The sequence below is a fragment of the Gymnoscopelus braueri genome (genome assembly GCF_963280865.1).
Source record: "Gymnoscopelus braueri genome assembly, chromosome: 11".
Taxonomy (NCBI): Eukaryota; Metazoa; Chordata; class Actinopteri; order Myctophiformes; family Myctophidae; genus Gymnoscopelus; species Gymnoscopelus braueri.
In genome coordinates this window covers 14,280,832-14,298,405 of record NC_137613.1, presented here as the reverse complement: position 1 = coordinate 14,298,405, position 17,574 = coordinate 14,280,832, and the positions used below count along the sequence as shown (strand labels likewise).

Here is a 17,574-nt window from a genome sequence, read left to right as displayed (position 1 = left end):
AAAACGCAAATACCAGTATCAGAAAAAGGAGCCCAAAGTCGCTTATAATCAGCCGACATGGCAACAGTAATCGCAACTATTGCTCTTATTTTTTTCCCCCACTATTAACCGCTATTAACCAAGTGACGAAAAAATATTAAAGTTTGAACGCTCCATTGTTCTCGGCAAAATAACACGGTCGATGATGTTGCGGTCAGTGTGACATCCGTGCAAAACGGACAATTTGGTGGTCTCAATAAAGTTAATTTTAACAGCACGCCCTATATTAACCGAGTGCGGCAGAACCCTTTTTTCCACATTCGCCATCTTGACGTCGCGAGCAGTGTTGCCAGATTTTGCGAGAGAAATAAGCAACCGGGTCTAGAAAAACAAGCCCAAAAAAGAAGCTAGGCTGATTGAAAATTGCAGATCTCCAAGCTCACAACTTGTCGTGATGCGACACGTTGTGAGCTTGTAGATCTGCTTTTTTTTTTTATGGGGGGGGGGGGGGGTCCCCGGAACAAATACATATTAATTTGGTGGTCCTTTCCATGACATGCAAATGTTTGAGAACCACTGGTTTAAACAACATTTAGGAAACCTAAAGCCCAAATAAGCAACTACACTTTAGAAACAAGCCACAAAAAAACGCAACTTGCTGCAACTACCAATATCCACAAGCGACTTTACAGGAAAAACAAGCCCAACGTCGCGTATAATAAACAGACATGGCAACGCTGGTTGCGAGGAGCGTATATTATGCACACGCGGCGGAAGGATTCCAGTTCAGTTCGGCGGAGCAGTCAGCAAAGCGGTTGTAGTGCGGACGGACAGTTTTTTTTTACGGGTAGGTTCACCTCCTCGTCGTAGCTCTTTTGCTCCCATTTTAATTTAAACCCCGGAGAAAAGAGGACAATCGTCCCGACAACCAAGACGGAGGAGCCACTCGACACTGGTAAGAACACGCGGAGTTGTGCGGTTGTCTCGCGGCGCGTTTTATTAAAAAGAAGTCGGTGTCTTCATCAAAGGAAAAAAAAAGCCGCCGTTTGTCCGCTGTGGGGCTACGGGGTGGCAAGGCAGCAGGTTCTGGATCTACTTTTCACAACGAGCTAGCTTGCTAAGCTAACACACCTTTTTAGGAGGAAAAAAAAACATTTGTTTGTTTGGAGCGTGGATGTAAAAACGCTTGACTACGTCGTTGGAAAGATACTTCATTCTAAACACGCGTGTCGCCCTCTTGCTTTTCTTGACGACACGTCTTGGTCGTGTGAACTGGTGAGCGGAGGTTGGCTCTATAAGCGGTGTTTGTTTATGTTAGCTAGTTAAAGCTAGGCTAGCTTAAGCGTCGGCTACGGGTTAGCTATAGCCAACCTGTTAGCTTGCTAATGGAGGGTTAACGTTCAATGTTGAATTGACCACTTTTCAACCTTGCGTCCCTTATTTGAGACATGTCGTTGTATGGCGTTGTTTGTTTGTTAGCCCTATCTAACATCTTAAATGAGCTTTTAGGTCTGCTATTATAAAAAATAAAAATAACGGGGCTTATGAAGTGGTAAAAAAAAAAAATCGTATGGAGGTGATGATGATGGGTGAATTAACTCAATCATAACCAGGTTCATCATAGTATTATTATTGTCATGCGTAATTATTTGTTTTAATAGTCCTATGTATCTACAAGATCGCGACATGAGCTTTTAGGTCTTATTTTTTTTAGATTTTTTTTTAACTGGTCTTAAAGTGGTTTAAAAACATTCTTATGGAGGTGATGATGGGTAAATGAACTCAACCATAACCAGGTTCATAGTATTATTATCGAAGTTAAACGTAAAGAGCGAGAAGTGATTGAGGGGGCATATATATATATATATTTTTTTTTAGGTATGCTATTTTGTATGCGTTTTTACCAGGGCTTAAGAAATGGTTAAACATTCGTATGGAGTTGATGTTGGGTGAATTAACTCAACTATAACCAGGTTCATCGTAGTATTATCAATGTAAGTTAACGTGAAGAGCGAGGAGTAGTGGAAGTGATTGAGGGGGTTTAGGGTTTTCTCTTGTGTGGAAACCCAAGCTGCTGCTCAGTGGGAACTTGGCCGTGGTGGAGCTGTTGGTTGGTGGGGGGAGGGGGACAAATATGCCTTTGATGTTTTTTTTTTCTGTGCCGCTGAATGGTGAATTGTGTTCACGTTGGCCTGGAAATACCCACCGCCCCACACTCTCCTCCTCTCTCTCTCCTGCTCCGTCCGTACCGAGGAGGTGGAGGAGGTGGCATTTCCCCTCCAAGAGAGGGCTGCGTTTACTAAGCAAAACACAAGCGAAGTTGAGATCAGTCTGGGAGAACTGTGGCACAGGACAGGTACACATTTGAGTCTGAGAGGTTACACATTTTGTTCCACTGTCTTTAAAAGGGGGACTTCAAAAAAGACTTTAACAAGACATTTGCCTAGAACTTTTTCTTAGCCGTGTATAGTCGGGGAGGGGGTCTCTTGCCATTGCTCTGAATATTCATTAATGTTTTAGGGTCTTATTATATATTTTAGGGTCTTATTTTTAATCTTTTATTTACTTTTTATGCCATATATCACACATCATTTGTGTCAAATATATAAAGTGCGTTACAAATAAAATTAATTATCACTCAGAGCTGCAAATGCCCACAAGACAACATTGGGAGTGGACTAATATCAATCCTGAGGGAGCTGGTTCAGGTAGATTGCAAAATCCTCTTTGTTTAAATCTGTGATCCGTTTATGTCCTCATCTGGAATTTGGGTGCCCTGCGTGGGAGACCACATTTACTTTTTGCTCCTTCCAAGAGGGAATCCCTGATTTTGCCAGGGGAGACATTGGGCTTATGAGCTTCAGACGGTACTACTTGGCAACCAGTGGGTTGTCCTCTCCTACCCTTTCTCGATGGGAGAGTAGTTAGTTGGACCACCTCCAACCACTGCAGATGTTTTAGTTATATTGGATTTGGATTAACATACTGGTTAAAATAACATTGTATTCAAGTGCAGTGGGGTTTTTTTATGCTTGCGAGTGTAGAACTGGATGGATAAATAAATAAATGACACTGAGGATTTGACTGTAGCCCCAGAAGACGACATTGGGACTATTCAGTCGGAGCCCCGTGTGGATGTGAAATATATAAACATTAGGTTTGCCTTGGCAAACACGATTAGAGACACCGCTCTCATGTGTGAATTAATTTTCTTTTGCACACACAGACTTCGAAGCTGTGCGGACTGAGGGCAAGCGAGAACAATGGCTACCCAGTGTGAGTATGAAAAAAAAATTGGGACCCTTTGATCTCCCAGTGCATTCCGTAGAAATTCGGGTGTGTTTACATTTCTGAAAAATACTTTAATTACACTTAATACGCTATCTGTGTTCTTATGAATATATTGAACGTGTGTTCAGGTAAGCTCTAAGTCCTCAAAAACCATGGAATTAAGTGGAATTAATATCTGTCTCTAGCCCGAAGTGAGCAAACTTTAGCCAACTTGGTTTCTTTTGAAGTTGAGGATAAAAGCTCGTTTGATTCATTTAAATGGAATTTGATGTTCACACACCCAATTTAAAACGGAACACCTGGGTATATCAAATAAATGTGAGTTGTTTGCTGACAAATGTGCTACCTAGTTGCATGCATGTGTTTTCTTTCATGTTTTTTATTTTATTTGTTGCGTCTCATATGAGTACACTAGAGTAACATTCTTTGGTTTTGGTTCCTCAACATTGTAGCAACAAGAAATATTTAAGAATTATACAAAGTAAGTAGAAATAGCTGTGCTTGAGTCAAAATATTATAGTGTTGCTGAATTGAATACATAGACCACAATGGAAACGAGTCCTGAAGACTTTTGTGTTATGCTTTTAGCCTTAATGTCTTACTGTAGCACTTGCGGTTTACATTTCTGACTAATAAAGTATTCAATCAAAAAGTAGGGGTGCAACAGTTATTTTAAAATTTTAAAATCATGTGTGTAATGTTCAAAAACGCTATTGCCATCTACAAGCTCAACATGTCATGTGAGCTTGTGAATCTGCAAAAAACACCCGTTGTACAATGAAGTATTAAATGGGGCCCGATATTGTATGCATACACATTTAAGCTTTTGACTATGTTCAACTGGAATTCTTATGATTCTTTTCCTACCTCGCCCCCCACACTTTCCCTCCCTTGTAGCTGATTTGATGGAGTTGGACATGGTCATGGGGGACAGCAAGGCTGCAGTGACCCAGTGGCAGCAGCAGTCTTACCTGGACTCTGGCATCCAGTCTGGCGTGACCACCACAGCACCATCTCTGAGCGGCAAGGGCAACCCAGACGCAGAGGAGGATGACCCCGGCCTGTACGACTGGGAGTTCAACCAGCCCTTCACCCCCGAGGCTCCAGGTATGCATGTGCCGCCGTCTCTCACACAAACCCAACCAAATGATCAGTCGAAGTCATCATCTTTGAATTTATTCTCTTGTATGACGTGTAGTGGTAATCCATTGTCCCCTCTTCTTTGCCAGACATGGAGGGCTATGCCATGACCCGGGCACAGCGCGTGCGCGCCGCCATGTTCCCAGAGACACTGGAGGAGGGCATCCAGATCCCGCCCACCCAGCTGGACGCGGCTCACCCCACGGCGGTGCAGCGTCTGGCTGAGCCCTCCCAGATGCTGAAGCACGCCGTGGTCAACCTCATCAACTACCAGGACGATGCAGAGCTGGCGACACGGGCCATTCCTGAGCTCACCAAGCTGCTCAACGACGAGGACCAGGTTGGTGCACAAGTGAAACTAATTAAAGCATGGAAGTTCGAAGTCGCCACGACTGATTTCAGTAATTTGAACACAAACCAAAATGAGCAAATCTCATCATAACTAAAATCTCGAAAATGGGTTAATTGGGAAACCGTGGATGACTAGACACTGGTTAAATTATAATCCAACACTCCGTCTCTCTCTCTGACAGGTTGTGGTGAACAAGGCTGCGGTGATGGTTCACCAGCTGTCCAAGAAGGAGGCGTCGCGCCACGCCCTGATGCGCTCGCCCCAGATGGTCTCCGCCGTGGTGCGCGCCATGCAGAACACCGGCGACGTGGAGACGGCCCGCTGCTCCGCCGGCACCCTGCACAACCTCTCCCACCACCGCGAGGGGCTGCTCGCCATCTTCAAGTCCGGGGGCATCCCTGCCCTCGTCAAGATGCTGGGGTGAGATTCATAGCCCATTAAGACCTGAGGCCGATTCTACAAATGCCTTCGAATCTTTTCTGGAAAAAACGTGTGTATGTTCCTATGTATATCGTTGCTGTTGGGCAGAAACCTTATCTCCATATTTTTTACTTTTTGTGTTTTCTTTTTTGGTAAATTAATGCCCTACTTGATCAAACTACAGCATCACTCAAAAGTATCAGATCTGCAAGCTCGTTTTGAGCTTGTAGATCTGCTACTTTTGCTATGTTCGAATTTGAATCCTGAAAACGAACAGTTTTCGACAATGGCCATGTGATATAGAGCTCTCTCTCACTCACTCATGCATATGACACGGATGCTTTCCCGATTTTAATGGGTTAACACCAGGAAACGAGAGGCATGGACGTTTGTTTATGAATGTTTGGGGATTGTGCATGCACAGGCTTGGTAATGTTTTTGGAGCACCTCTGCAGCATAGAAAACAGTTTGGAGACCAATGGGCTTTTGATTAAAAGCCGCATTTCGGTTGTGTTAATATGCTAATGGCTGAAGTATTGGGCAAGCAGTCAAACATTTGGAGCAACAAGACTCGATGTTGTGCCTTCTTCCTTTGCAGTATGCACAGGCCTTTAGGTGGAACTTAGTCTTTCTAGTTTCAGTTTTGTGACCATAATGTGTTTATATACAACTCTGGATGTGACTTCAGATACGGATATCCTTGCATGATTAATTGCACAGATTTTAAGGAAATGTGATAAAATGCCTGTCGGAAATACTCCTTTTCATTGTGTATATTGCTAATTGGCTTGGCTAAAAACATCTCATCCCTTTTTCAAATATGCAGTTCAGTTTTTTTCTAGCTACCTTTCCAGTAATTAACTATTTATTTGATAAAGTTTGTGGTCACGTGGTTGTTTTAGTGGTTTCACTGTAGAATGCACAGGTACACAATACACTTTGTAGCCCTGTTTGTTCCTAAAGACATTAGTGGAGGTTCTTATTTACATGATTATACCAGGAACTGTGTTCGCGGGTGGATCTTGAATTGTCTTGGTGAATATACATCCCTCTTAGCCTTTTTCAACCGTGTCCTTATTTTCCCCCTATTCATTATAGGTGGAAATGTATAAATTACTTTCAAAATTACAATTCTACAAGCCTCACTACAGATCGCATGGTTGTGAGCTTGTGTTGCTGCTGTTTTTAGTATTTGTCATACAACAACGTATATCTAGGGTTTTAAGTGGTTATGGGTACTCTGCAGATACATGGCTGCTAGGCTGCTATATCTTACGATGCAGTAGGAATCTGTGTTATTGAAGTGCTGTGATGGAGAAGGAGAAACTATCTCAGGTGAAGGATTATGCAAACTTTAGACGATCCCGTTTCTTTTGACCGTAGTTGCTGAAGGTTTAGTCACTGAGGGTTTGCATGCAGGTGAAGACGGGAACTTAAGCCCAACCACAAGGAAATCCTTCACACCATGTTAAATGAACAAATATGAAGGTCTGCCTCTTTGGAGTTTTTGATCTGATGGGAGGACAATAAAGTCTTTAGTTATCTACAGCCTTTGATCAGGAAACAATCTATTTGGCATGTTATACTATTAACCACTTTCAACCTGGTTGTGTTTTGGGCATGTCATCATTGCCAAAAATGGCCAACCTACAAGGTAACAATTGATTGATTGAATATTTCATTAGGCAAAAAATGTAAAACAGCACAGTTACATTTAAAATACTTTGTCTAACAGGTCCGTTCAGGAAAGTCCTTGCGGACTTGTTTCCAATGAGGGCCTTGGTATTCAATTCATAGACATGTATAGTGGCACCACAGTTCGAATATCATTAAAAAAAAAACAGCAAAAATAAATAAAAATAACACTATGTACAAAAATAAATAAATAAGGGCTACAAGGCATTGTGCGCTTGTAGATCTGTTGTTTTTGCTATTATACGTATACTCAGTTGAATACATATTCTGGGGGCAACTATAGCCAAAGATGGCAGATCTACAAGCTCACAAAACATATGCTCACTCATTTTGAGCTCGTAAATCAGCTATTTTTGGCAAAGATTTGTTGTAGGCTGGGGGGGAAAAAGTGTCAGACTAAGTACAAGGCCAACGCTGTCCAGTTTACCAAGGCTAGAGGGGTTCTATGTGGTAAAGCCTCATGCTAACATGGTGGAAAACACTATTGTTGAAACTGAGATATTAAATGGGGTTTTCTCCGTTTGTCATCAGCTCACCGGTGGACAGTGTCCTGTTCTACGCCATCACCACCCTCCACAACCTGCTGTTGCACCAGGAGGGGGCCAAGATGGCCGTGCGCCTGGCCGGCGGTCTGCAGAAGATGGTGGCGCTGTTGGCGAACACCAACGTCAAGTTCCTCGCCATCACCACCGACTGCCTGCAGATCCTGGCTTATGGCAACCAGGAGAGCAAGGTAGGAGGAGTGCTTTCACACTCTGTGGAGGCGGGCATTTGCATGTTGGCGTCTCTCCAGCCCCCATAACGGGCGTCGTATGCACGGTGCAGCCACACATTTTTGCATAATAGCCTCCGCACGACCTGTACCAGATCACTCTGTCACCAGCAACTAGGGCTGCAACTATCGATTATTTACTTTAACTACATTTTTGATAAATCGATTAACCTGAGGCCAATTCAAAAAATGTCTATCCTCAGTTTTCTGAAAAACGTATGTTACTATATATCAGTGGTTCTCAAACATTTTCAAGTCCCACCCAAAATGATATGTAATTGGCCGCCAACCCCATTGCCGACCCAACACATTTTCAAGATTTTTCAAAAATGGCAGATCTACAAGCTCATAGCGTGGCACTCGGTACCACGCTAGCTAATAGCTAGGCTATTTTTGAATGGCCAAAGAAATCTAAAATGACACCGCTGCTTCCCAGGTCTTAATGGCATAAGTTGTGAGCTTGTAGACGGACTATTTTTGGTTATTGGTTAGTTTAAGAATTGAAGTGTTCAAACTGGCAATAGAATACATGTTCAGTCTTAGCCTGACACTGAGGCTGAATTTTCATTTAGTTTCACCCCATTATTCAGCCTTAAAGCCCTCTCAGTGGAGCCGTTTTCTGATATTTCATGAGGGCAAAGTTTCTCAATCTGCATTTCTTCAACTTGGTTGGCTGTATGGCTACCAGACTTCAGAATTTTATACATTGTGCTAATTGCTTATGAAACACTGTGTGAGCTCCTTTCACGCCATTTCTCAAATCATAGTTTAGGACTTGGCCTAATCTTCATTTGATTAAAGCAACATCTTGTTTTGCTTTAATCCCTGCATAGACTGGAAGTGAACGTGACACTGACACGGATGTGACTGTGCACTAACTCTCTTTCTCTGTTTTTGTCTTCCTAGTTGATCATCCTGGCCAGTGGTGGCCCTCAGGCCCTGGTCAACATCATGAGGACCTTCACTTACGAGAAACTTCTGTGGACCACCAGCAGGGTGCTCAAGGTTCTCTCGGTCTGCTCCAGCAACAAGCCTGCCATCGTGGAGGCTGGTATGTGTACATACGAAATAGTCCATTACTGGAAGCTTAAGTTTCTTTTGAGGGCTTTCTTTACTTGTATTGTCACTAAAGTGTACTGTTAACTCCTCGAGTTTATCACAGACGTTTATACCAAATACTCTGTTCTGATTGGGCTAGAGGGTATGAATTATTTTCAGTTAATTGTTGGTGTCCATAATGTATCTGGGATAATCAACTCGGAGCAAAAAGCAATGCACTCTTGTAGAGTGAAGCGTAATTAACCCCACAGCATCACATGCATTTTTATAAGAACACTCGTATCTTTTGCTGTGGGTGTAGGTGGCATGCAGGCACTGGGGCTCCACCTGACAGACCCCAGCCAACGACTGGTCCAGAACTGCCTCTGGACCCTCAGGAACCTGTCGGATGCCGCCACCAAACAGGTACAACACTTTAAGCCCTATATACGCCGTTGTACAATGAATGGCAAAAATGGCTGCTCTACACGCTCCCATCTGATGCCTTGTGAGCTTGTAGACCTATTCTGAAAAACATCCGTTTTTTTAAATGTACAAAAACACCTAATGAGGTATAATGGCACAAAACAGCCCATGAAATAACGCATTCCTTTTGTTCACACATTTGCTCTTTTTCCATTCTCCAGGAGGGAATGGAGGGTCTTCTTGGGACTCTGGTTCAGCTGCTGGGCAGTGATGACATCAACGTGGTGACATGTGCTGCTGGCATCCTGTCCAACCTCACCTGTAACAACTACAGCAACAAGCTGATGGTCTGCCAGGTACATATGATCACACGCATGGATTAAGTTCTCAATCACCACGACTGATATCATTCATTTGGATTGGATGCATGTAATGCACTGAAAATAGGCAATCTTTTATTTTAAAAGTGGTCAAACTAGCAACAGAATACGTTGCGACTGTTCAATCTTCCAGAAAATCCTAATGATCTAAGATATTCCATAAAGGCAAAGGTTTAACCCTCTAGAGTCTGGCATTTAGTTTTAAAATACAAATTACCTTTTTTTTTGTCAGGGCTGTAGGGAGTTTCGCATCAATCTGCGATTTCTTCATCTGGTTGGCTGTATGGCTAGTTCAAAACATAATTATTCTGCGTATTGTGGTGTTTATGAAACGGAGCATGTGTGTGTGTGTGTGTGTGTGTGTGTGTGTGTGCGGTCTACTTTCATGCTCGCAGCACTAGTGCGTGTGGGGGAGGCTATTTTCATGCTGTTTCACAAATCACAGATTAGCACTTGATCTAACAAAAGATTTCATTTTGCTTTAATACATGCGACACACTCTTATCTCACACTGACACAGTTTGGTGTCTTGCCTTATCAGGAATTTAAAGAGACTGTATCCCAAGATGGCTGTCTAGAGTGTCGTCTCTGTTGCTAAACTGATATATTGGCTCCGTTATGTTTATTTATTTGACATAGACATGACAATCACATGCATTGTTTAAAGTGTGTGTGTGTATATAGCACAAGTGGAGGCATTTCTAAATGGAATAACAGTAGTCTAAAACCCAATTAATCATAGTACAAAAAAAGAATATATTGTAATGATTAACATAATCAAACTAAATCATTTCAGATAACCAGTCAGAAACTATTCATGCGAGTGCAGTTGATTTCATTTCAACTATAGTCTGAGTCCTCTGTTAAACGCGTTTGCGTTCTCCACGCCGGTGTCCCCACATCGGTCTAATGTTTGCTCCCTGACTTGGCATTGGTTCTCAGGTTGGCGGCATCGAGGCCCTGGTGCGTACGGTCCTGCGTGCTGGTGACAGGGAGGACATCACAGAGCCAGCGGTCTGTGCCCTGCGTCATCTGACCTCCCGCCACCAGGATGCCGAGATGGCCCAGAATGCCGTGCGCTTGCACTACGGCCTGCCCGTGGTGGTCAAGCTGCTGCATCCACCCTCCCACTGGCCACTCATCAAGGTAAAGCCTGAGACTTAATACTTGATGTGGAACACTGAAAATAACTACAAGCTCAGTGTGAGCTTTTTAAAATTTGCATATTGTTCAACTGTCTATTGTATTTTGTGGTGTTCAACAGTCTGATTTCAGTAATTTAAAGACAAAACATGGGACAGCATTTTTGAAGTGTACCGTTAAGGCTTGTGTTATTTGCTTAGACTACTTATTGTTACATTTTCTTGTGTGTAGTTGCGTATATTATTGGATGAAATGCCAAAATATATGGTAATGAATATCATGGTCAGTGGAATTATAAGTTATCAGTTAAGTGTTTTACAAAAAGTTTTAATTCTTCATTATCCAACTTTGTTACAGGCCACGGTCGGTCTGATCCGCAATCTGGCCCTTTGCCCGGCCAATCACAGCGCTCTGCGGGAACAGGGAGCCATTCCCCGATTGGTCCAGCTGCTGGTCAGGGCCCACCAGGACACCCAGAGGCGCACCAGCATGGGAGGCAACCAGCAGCAGTTTGTGGTATGGGAGCTCAAACTACATTGTTTTTAACTTTAGATTTAATACTTTATTAGTCAGAAATGTAAACGGCACGTTGTACAGTAAAACACTAAAGCTAAAAGGATGACACTAAACAGTCATGGGCACTTGTTTCCATTGTGGTCCCATGTATTCAATTCATCAACATGGCATACAAAATTAACAATGCATATCATCTACAAACACTATGTACAAAAGGGATGGGGGAGGAAATTTACATTTACCTACTCTTATAGTCTCTTGATGATTTCTTTTTTCTTTTTTCTAAATTTGGGTGGTACCAGATCATGGTCTCTCCCTCTAGTGTTGTGGGTGTCATTCACTTTGGAGAAATAGTTCGACATGTATGAGGGCAATGTCTCTGACTATCTTAAATGCCAATTTCGAAAAGTCTTCGCCAGGGCTGTAGAATATTCAAATTTTTAATAACTAGGGCGTACACATTTTGATCAGTTTCTGGCATCCCTAGTTGGGAGTTGGCTGTCCATTTGGTTGACGTTTTGTGTCTCACACAGGAGGGTGTGCGCATGGAGGAGATTGTGGAGGGCTGCACAGGGGCTCTACACATCCTGGCCAGGGACGTCCACAACAGAATTGTCATCAGAGGACTCAACACCATTCCACTCTTTGTCCAGGTATAAGAAACGCATTTATCCGCAACGTGTCACGTTTTTATATTTACTGTTATTGGTCAGAATTTTTCACCTCGCTTCCCATGTTCATTTCATCCTTCTCATTGGCTGTGTCTCTCATTGGTTATTCATTGGTTTTCCTCTGTGGTTCAGTTGCTGTACTCTCCAGTGGAGAACATCCAGCGCGTGGCAGCTGGCGTGCTGTGTGAGCTGGCCCAGGACAAGGAGGCTGCAGAGGCCATCGAGGCCGAAGGAGCCACCGCACCACTCACCGAGCTTCTGCACTCCCGCAACGAGGGCGTGGGTAAGTGTTGACAAAACAACGTTCTAGACACGCTGTGCACTGCAAGTGAGCTTGATTTCCATTTGGGAACTAGAGCTGGTTTAATATTGGATCATTGAACTGCTCACATTAGAGCAGCGGTCAGCAACCTTAGATGTCAAAGAGACATTTTGGACCAAATACAAAATCTGTCTGGAGCCACAAACGTATTTAAGCCTCACAATGAAGGCAACCCGGGCTATTACCGTAAGTGTGTATTAGCCTATCAAAATTATTAAATACAAAAACATGTTTACGAACATTCATTAAATATGATAACTTCTCGGAGCAGACTCAAACATACCGGTAGTCCAGCAGCATTGGCAGTGACTGTCACTGTCACAAACTATTAAATTCTCTGCTTTCCTCAGTTATTTTTTGCCTTTTTAATCCATTATGTAGCAGAGAATCGCAACGGTTTGTTTACACAAGCCACCTGGCTGGCGCCTCACCAATAAATGTGTCGCATGCTGTGAGGCAAAATTTAGTTGGCAGACTTTTTTTTTAACTTATCATTTATTCTACACAATTTTACATTATGTGTCATGTTTGGCCTACTAAGCAACGATAAATAAGAGATGAAGAAAATAAACGTAGAAGAAAACCTTGCCCGATAATCGCTCCTAAGGGGCGGGCATGCCACCCCTGATTGCCCCTTCGAACACCAAATGTCCCCGCTATCTTGCGCTGCGACGCTCAACGAATGCCCTGCTCACATTGTGACACGTGAGCTTGTAGATTAGCTAATCTCATTAAACAACTAAGTGTAACTACACAAAATCACATTTTATCTGTTGCTTCCTCTTTTTAATCAGTTTGATTTAAGTACATAAAGTGGTACATTTGTTGACGTGTGTGTGTTCTCCCACAGCCACCTACGCGGCAGCCGTCCTATTCCGTATGTCTGAGGACAAGCCCCAGGACTACAAGAAACGCCTGTCAGTGGAGTTGACTAGCTCCCTGTTCAGAACTGAGCCTATGGCCTGGAATGAGGTATGCATGCACTCGCACTCAAATGTACAGTATTCCACAATGCAATGTGTCTTTGCTAATCTGTGATGTGTCATTTCCAGACTGGAGACCTGGGTCTGGATATGGGGGCTCAGGGAGACCCTCTGGCCTACCGACAAGACGGTGAGTGTTGTTGACGTCACACTGATGATCCATCAGCCTGTGCAAATAACATCACAGCCCTGAAGCATCTTTTTTTTTTTTTTCATGAGCATCATGAAGGGGGAAACCCAGAGCCTCGTCAGACTTTCATTTTCCTGTCAAACTTCCTCTCAGCCGCAGCACAAGGTTGCATTGAGCTGTCAAGATACAAGATTTTGTCATTAAAGATGACAAATGTTCTTCTGTGCGACTTTGGCTCCAGTCCTCTTTGCCCTTGACTGGCTCACAGTGAAACGCAGAATACACTTCAAAATGCCACCTACAAGGCCCTCGACAACCTAGCTATCCCCTACCTCAACCAACCTCCTCCACCATTTTGTCCCTTTCTTTAAATTTTTATCCCACGATTTTGTAACCCTATTTTTTACACCCAGTGCCAATTGTCTATGTAATCCTGGGCACTACCTTCCCTCTGCCAACCTAGGGAGGCCAGGGCCGAGCTCATGCCTCCTTCAATGCATGAGAGCCAACTGACCTTGTCACCTGACAGGGGAGAGTTTCCCTGGTTGGACGTAGCGCGTGGAAGGAACACGTTATTCCAACCAGTTCCCTTCCCCTCCATCAGGCGCCCCGGCTGGCCAGGGGGAGGCAGTATAGTGACCAGGATTACTGCATGTTTTTGTGAGGGTACCTACCCTAGGAGACACGGGGAGAACATGCAAACTCCACACAGAAAGGCCCTTTCGCGAACCCCACCTAGGGTATGGGCACTGATGACGCGGAGGAGAGAACACGCCCCCAGCGCCCACAGCGTCCCCTGCGGGAATCGAACCCAGGACCTTCTAGCTGTGAGGCGCCAGCACTACCGACTGTGCCACCGTGCCCACCATTTTGTCCCTTTCAATCCTTCTCCCTCGTGTCCAGTGACAGCCTAACATCCTGGTGGTCCCTAGGACCAAGCACCAGACCTGGTGTGACGGGGCCTTTTCAGGTCCCACACCCAACCCAGATCAAAGAAGCCCTCACCCTCATCTTTTAAAAAACACACCGCTTCAGACTTTCCTTCCCCACCTAATACTGTTTGAGTTATTTTAACATTCTATTTTTAACAATATTCAAATTTAAAATAAACTGTTGCTTAAGATATTTTGTTAAAATATCTTGAGTACCTAGAAAAGGCACCCTGTATGTTGGATATATTGATAGCATGACAATCTCCTATTCAGATGCCTACCGGGCCTACCCTGCTGCCTACGGCCAGGACTCTCTGCTGGACCCCATGATGGACGGGCCTGACTATCACGCCGACGCCCTGCCCGACCTGGGCCACCACACCGACCCGCTGCCCGACCTGGGCCACACCCAGGACCTGATGGACAGCAGCCAGCTGGCCTGGTTCGACACCGACCTGTAGGATAGGTAAGAACCACAACTAATTTGCATTATACTAATGTAATGTATACAGGATGTCATGTGACAAAAATAATAAATCTACCAGCTAGAAACATGTTGCACCGTGATAGTGTTGGTTTGTAGATTATTTTTGTCACGTGGCGCCTTTGCTCGAGTCTGTCTTGGGGCATTGATGGCACATTGGAGTAAGAGCCTCATTATTGCACCGTATGATTGCTATAGGCTTGGAGATGGGGTAAAATACTTTGGGGGTTTTGAAAATTCTTTGTTAAAAATGTGTTAAGCCTGAGAACCCTGTATGTATATCTCTTCCTTGGACTTTACATAGATTATAGCCTCTACAGTGCCATAATTTGGATTAAAAAAAATACATTATGGGTGATGTCTCGCACAAAAGGCTGAAATACCCCTTTATGGTCACAACATATTTCCCACAGGTGTATGATATTAAAGGGGTATTTTTTTTTTTTAACACTTAATTTATCCCTGTCTGTGTCTCATTTGCAGGTGTATTCCCATAGAACCTGCATTGTGATTGGCCTGTATCGTCTGAAGCTGCGGTGGTGATTGGCTGAAGGTGATGGAGAGGGAGGGATCTTAGGAAGTGCCTGACACATGAACACATGGAAGATGGTTACCATGGGGAAAGTTGGAGCAAGTCGGAGCAGTGGGGGGGAGGGGTGGGGGGTTTATAAGGCATTAGTAAGAGGCGTGGAAACACACAGTGGTGGTTATGGAGCAGGTTGCCTAAAGACGGATGCGTGCACATGAGTTGGATCTTAAAAGATGGAATCACATATGTTTTAGCCTTGCCTGTATTCTTATCATTATTGTTTTTGTTTCTTACTGTTTTCTTATTCTATTTTTTATTTCATTTTTTGTATTACTCATTTTCTGTTATGGTACTGACCCAGCTTGCCTTGGCATTATGCCATCTGTTAATTTTCTTTTCATTTGCCAATCATTTGTTATCTTTTTTTCTCTTTTTTTTGTCTTTTTTTAAAAACGTATATTATGTAGTGTTAAGTTATAGTGGTGTTATACAATGTTCCTTTTTGGTTTATGGCCGAATGTGTAGAACACTAATCAGTTGAATCGTACTCTGACTTAAAAGTGTAACATTGTGTAGTTCTTTTTTTTTATATAATCTCAACAATGGAGAATTATGCATTCTTAATATGTGCTTGTTAAAGCATAAAGAAAATATGTCGGTTGTCAAATGTTCTAAAGGGGGGGGGGACACGGGGTCAAATTGAGGGTGGGACAGGGGATAAATCTAGAGTCAAGTGTTTTATATACTGTATCACTGGTAGGTTAACAACTATTTTGTATGCTCATTGGATGTCTGATAGAAAAAAGTCACTTATGCTATCACTGTTGGTGGTCTGATAAAACCAAGTTTTATGTGCTATCAACGGTAGCTATAGGTTGATGATGAACCAGTTGTAGTCCTGCTGTGCTTTTGGAGACATGGTTATGACAACGGCTGAACAATAAAGTGGCATTTTATTTCACTTTTGGTGTCTTTGTTCTAATTTACCAGTTCTTGACCTGCAATTTCCTATTGCAATGCAGCATAAACATGGCCTTTTATTTTGCCCCATTAGAGGTAAAAACTGTTTATTCCACCACATTTATCTGATTCTACTGTTCTGGAATGGTTCCCTGAGTTGACCATAGTGAGAAGGGAGATTTTGACCACACCACCACCAGGTTTTGGGATAGAAATTCGCAACCAGGTCTATGAAAACGAGCCCAAAAGAAGCGACTACAATGGGCCACATGAGCACTTCATGTACATCGGCTATTTGAAAATGGCTGATCTTCAGCTCGCAACGCGTTGCAGTTGTGAGCTTGTAAATGTACTATTTGCGGCTGGCATAATGTTTTCAGAAGGGAACATGTGGACAATTTCGTATTCATTTGGGGAGTCCTTGACAAACGTTTGAGAACCTCAACAGAAATTATGTTTAAACCTAACATCACAGAAATGATGTCTAAACCTAACCTCAAAACCCTGTCCACCTGGGCGAAACGGCAGGAAAAAATACTCTCCCATTGGTCACAGAGAGAACAGTTGGACTGAAGAGGAACCATGTTCCATGTACAGCAAGGAGCATCAAAGAGAATTAACTCCCTGGTGAGGATGCTGGCAGATCCATGAAGTTCATGAGTTCTTTGACAGAAGACCTAGCACTTGTTCCTTATTTCTACAATTACTGTATGCCAAGTATGGACTATTATTTAATCCTGACCCTGATAGTGATGTTTTCTGTAAGAATTAATTGTTAGCTGTACTTCACATCATACTTATGGATTGCAGTTGAGCAAAAAGCATTAAATTTTTTCATTTTCCATGATTACATTTATTTAAAAAATATAAATGGATCAATATACACCATACGTATATAAATGGAGTGAGCTGAGGCAAAGGCCCGTGTCCACCAAGATGTTTTTTCCTGAGCCCAGCGCATGTTTTTAATTGTGTGCTGAAGGCAGCCTTAGCAGCAGAATCAGAGGATAACATGGATACATTTTGTATGTCTTGTTTCCATCCACAAAGGTATGACACAGGGACTCAAGTAAAGACCATTGCTGCCCTCTTGTGTTTATAACAGTAGTGCAGTTATATGATGAATCACCAGAGGTTATGATCAGTATTTTGTGCATTTAATGTAATTTTCAGTGGAACCAATAATGACACATAAGCAATTACAAGGACAAAACAAGGTTGAACAATCTCGTCATCTTTAATCAGTATCATCGTTATTGTCACATCACAGGTTTACAGGTGTAAAACAGTGGGTGAAATTCGTTTGTGATTTGTTTGTGTTGTTTATGTTATTACAACATTTCTAACATGCATTTACAGACTGGACCCTGTTGTCTGACAAGTATGTCAACTGTACATTAACATTCACACT

General features: G+C 43.0%; 1 protein-coding gene across 2 annotated transcripts; it reads left to right on the top strand.

Annotated features, from left to right (window-relative positions):
• The first annotated feature begins 778 nt into the window (after nt 1–778).
• On the top strand, nt 779–16,164 carry LOC308095848 (catenin beta-1-like). 2 transcript variants are annotated; one of them, XM_080442961.1, is made up of 17 exons: nt 779–934; nt 3,206–3,255; nt 4,168–4,377; nt 4,500–4,750; nt 4,944–5,182; nt 7,409–7,610; nt 8,556–8,700; nt 9,010–9,113; nt 9,335–9,469; nt 10,436–10,639; nt 10,994–11,152; nt 11,686–11,805; nt 11,956–12,106; nt 12,996–13,117; nt 13,198–13,258; nt 14,464–14,656; nt 15,158–16,164. In XM_080442961.1, the coding sequence occupies exons 2-16, from the start codon at nt 3,243–3,245 to the stop codon at nt 14,649–14,651; spliced, it is 2,304 nt and encodes a 767-aa protein (XP_080299087.1). In that variant the 5' UTR covers nt 779–934; nt 3,206–3,242; the 3' UTR covers nt 14,652–14,656; nt 15,158–16,164. The 2 variants fall into 2 exon arrangements, with proteins under 2 accessions (XP_080299087.1, XP_080299088.1); XM_080442962.1 differs by lacking the exon at nt 779–934 and adding an exon at nt 1,121–1,254.
• Nucleotides 16,165–17,574: the final 1,410 nt, after the last annotated feature.

Coding starts and splice junctions, on each gene's coding strand:
- LOC308095848 (XM_080442961.1), top strand. Junction 8,701..9,009: donor GCCTGCCATCGTGGAGGCTG/GTATGTGTACAT, acceptor CTGTGGGTGTAG/GTGGCATGCAGGCACTGGGG. Junction 13,259..14,463: donor TCTGGCCTACCGACAAGACG/GTGAGTGTTGTT, acceptor TCTCCTATTCAG/ATGCCTACCGGGCCTACCCT.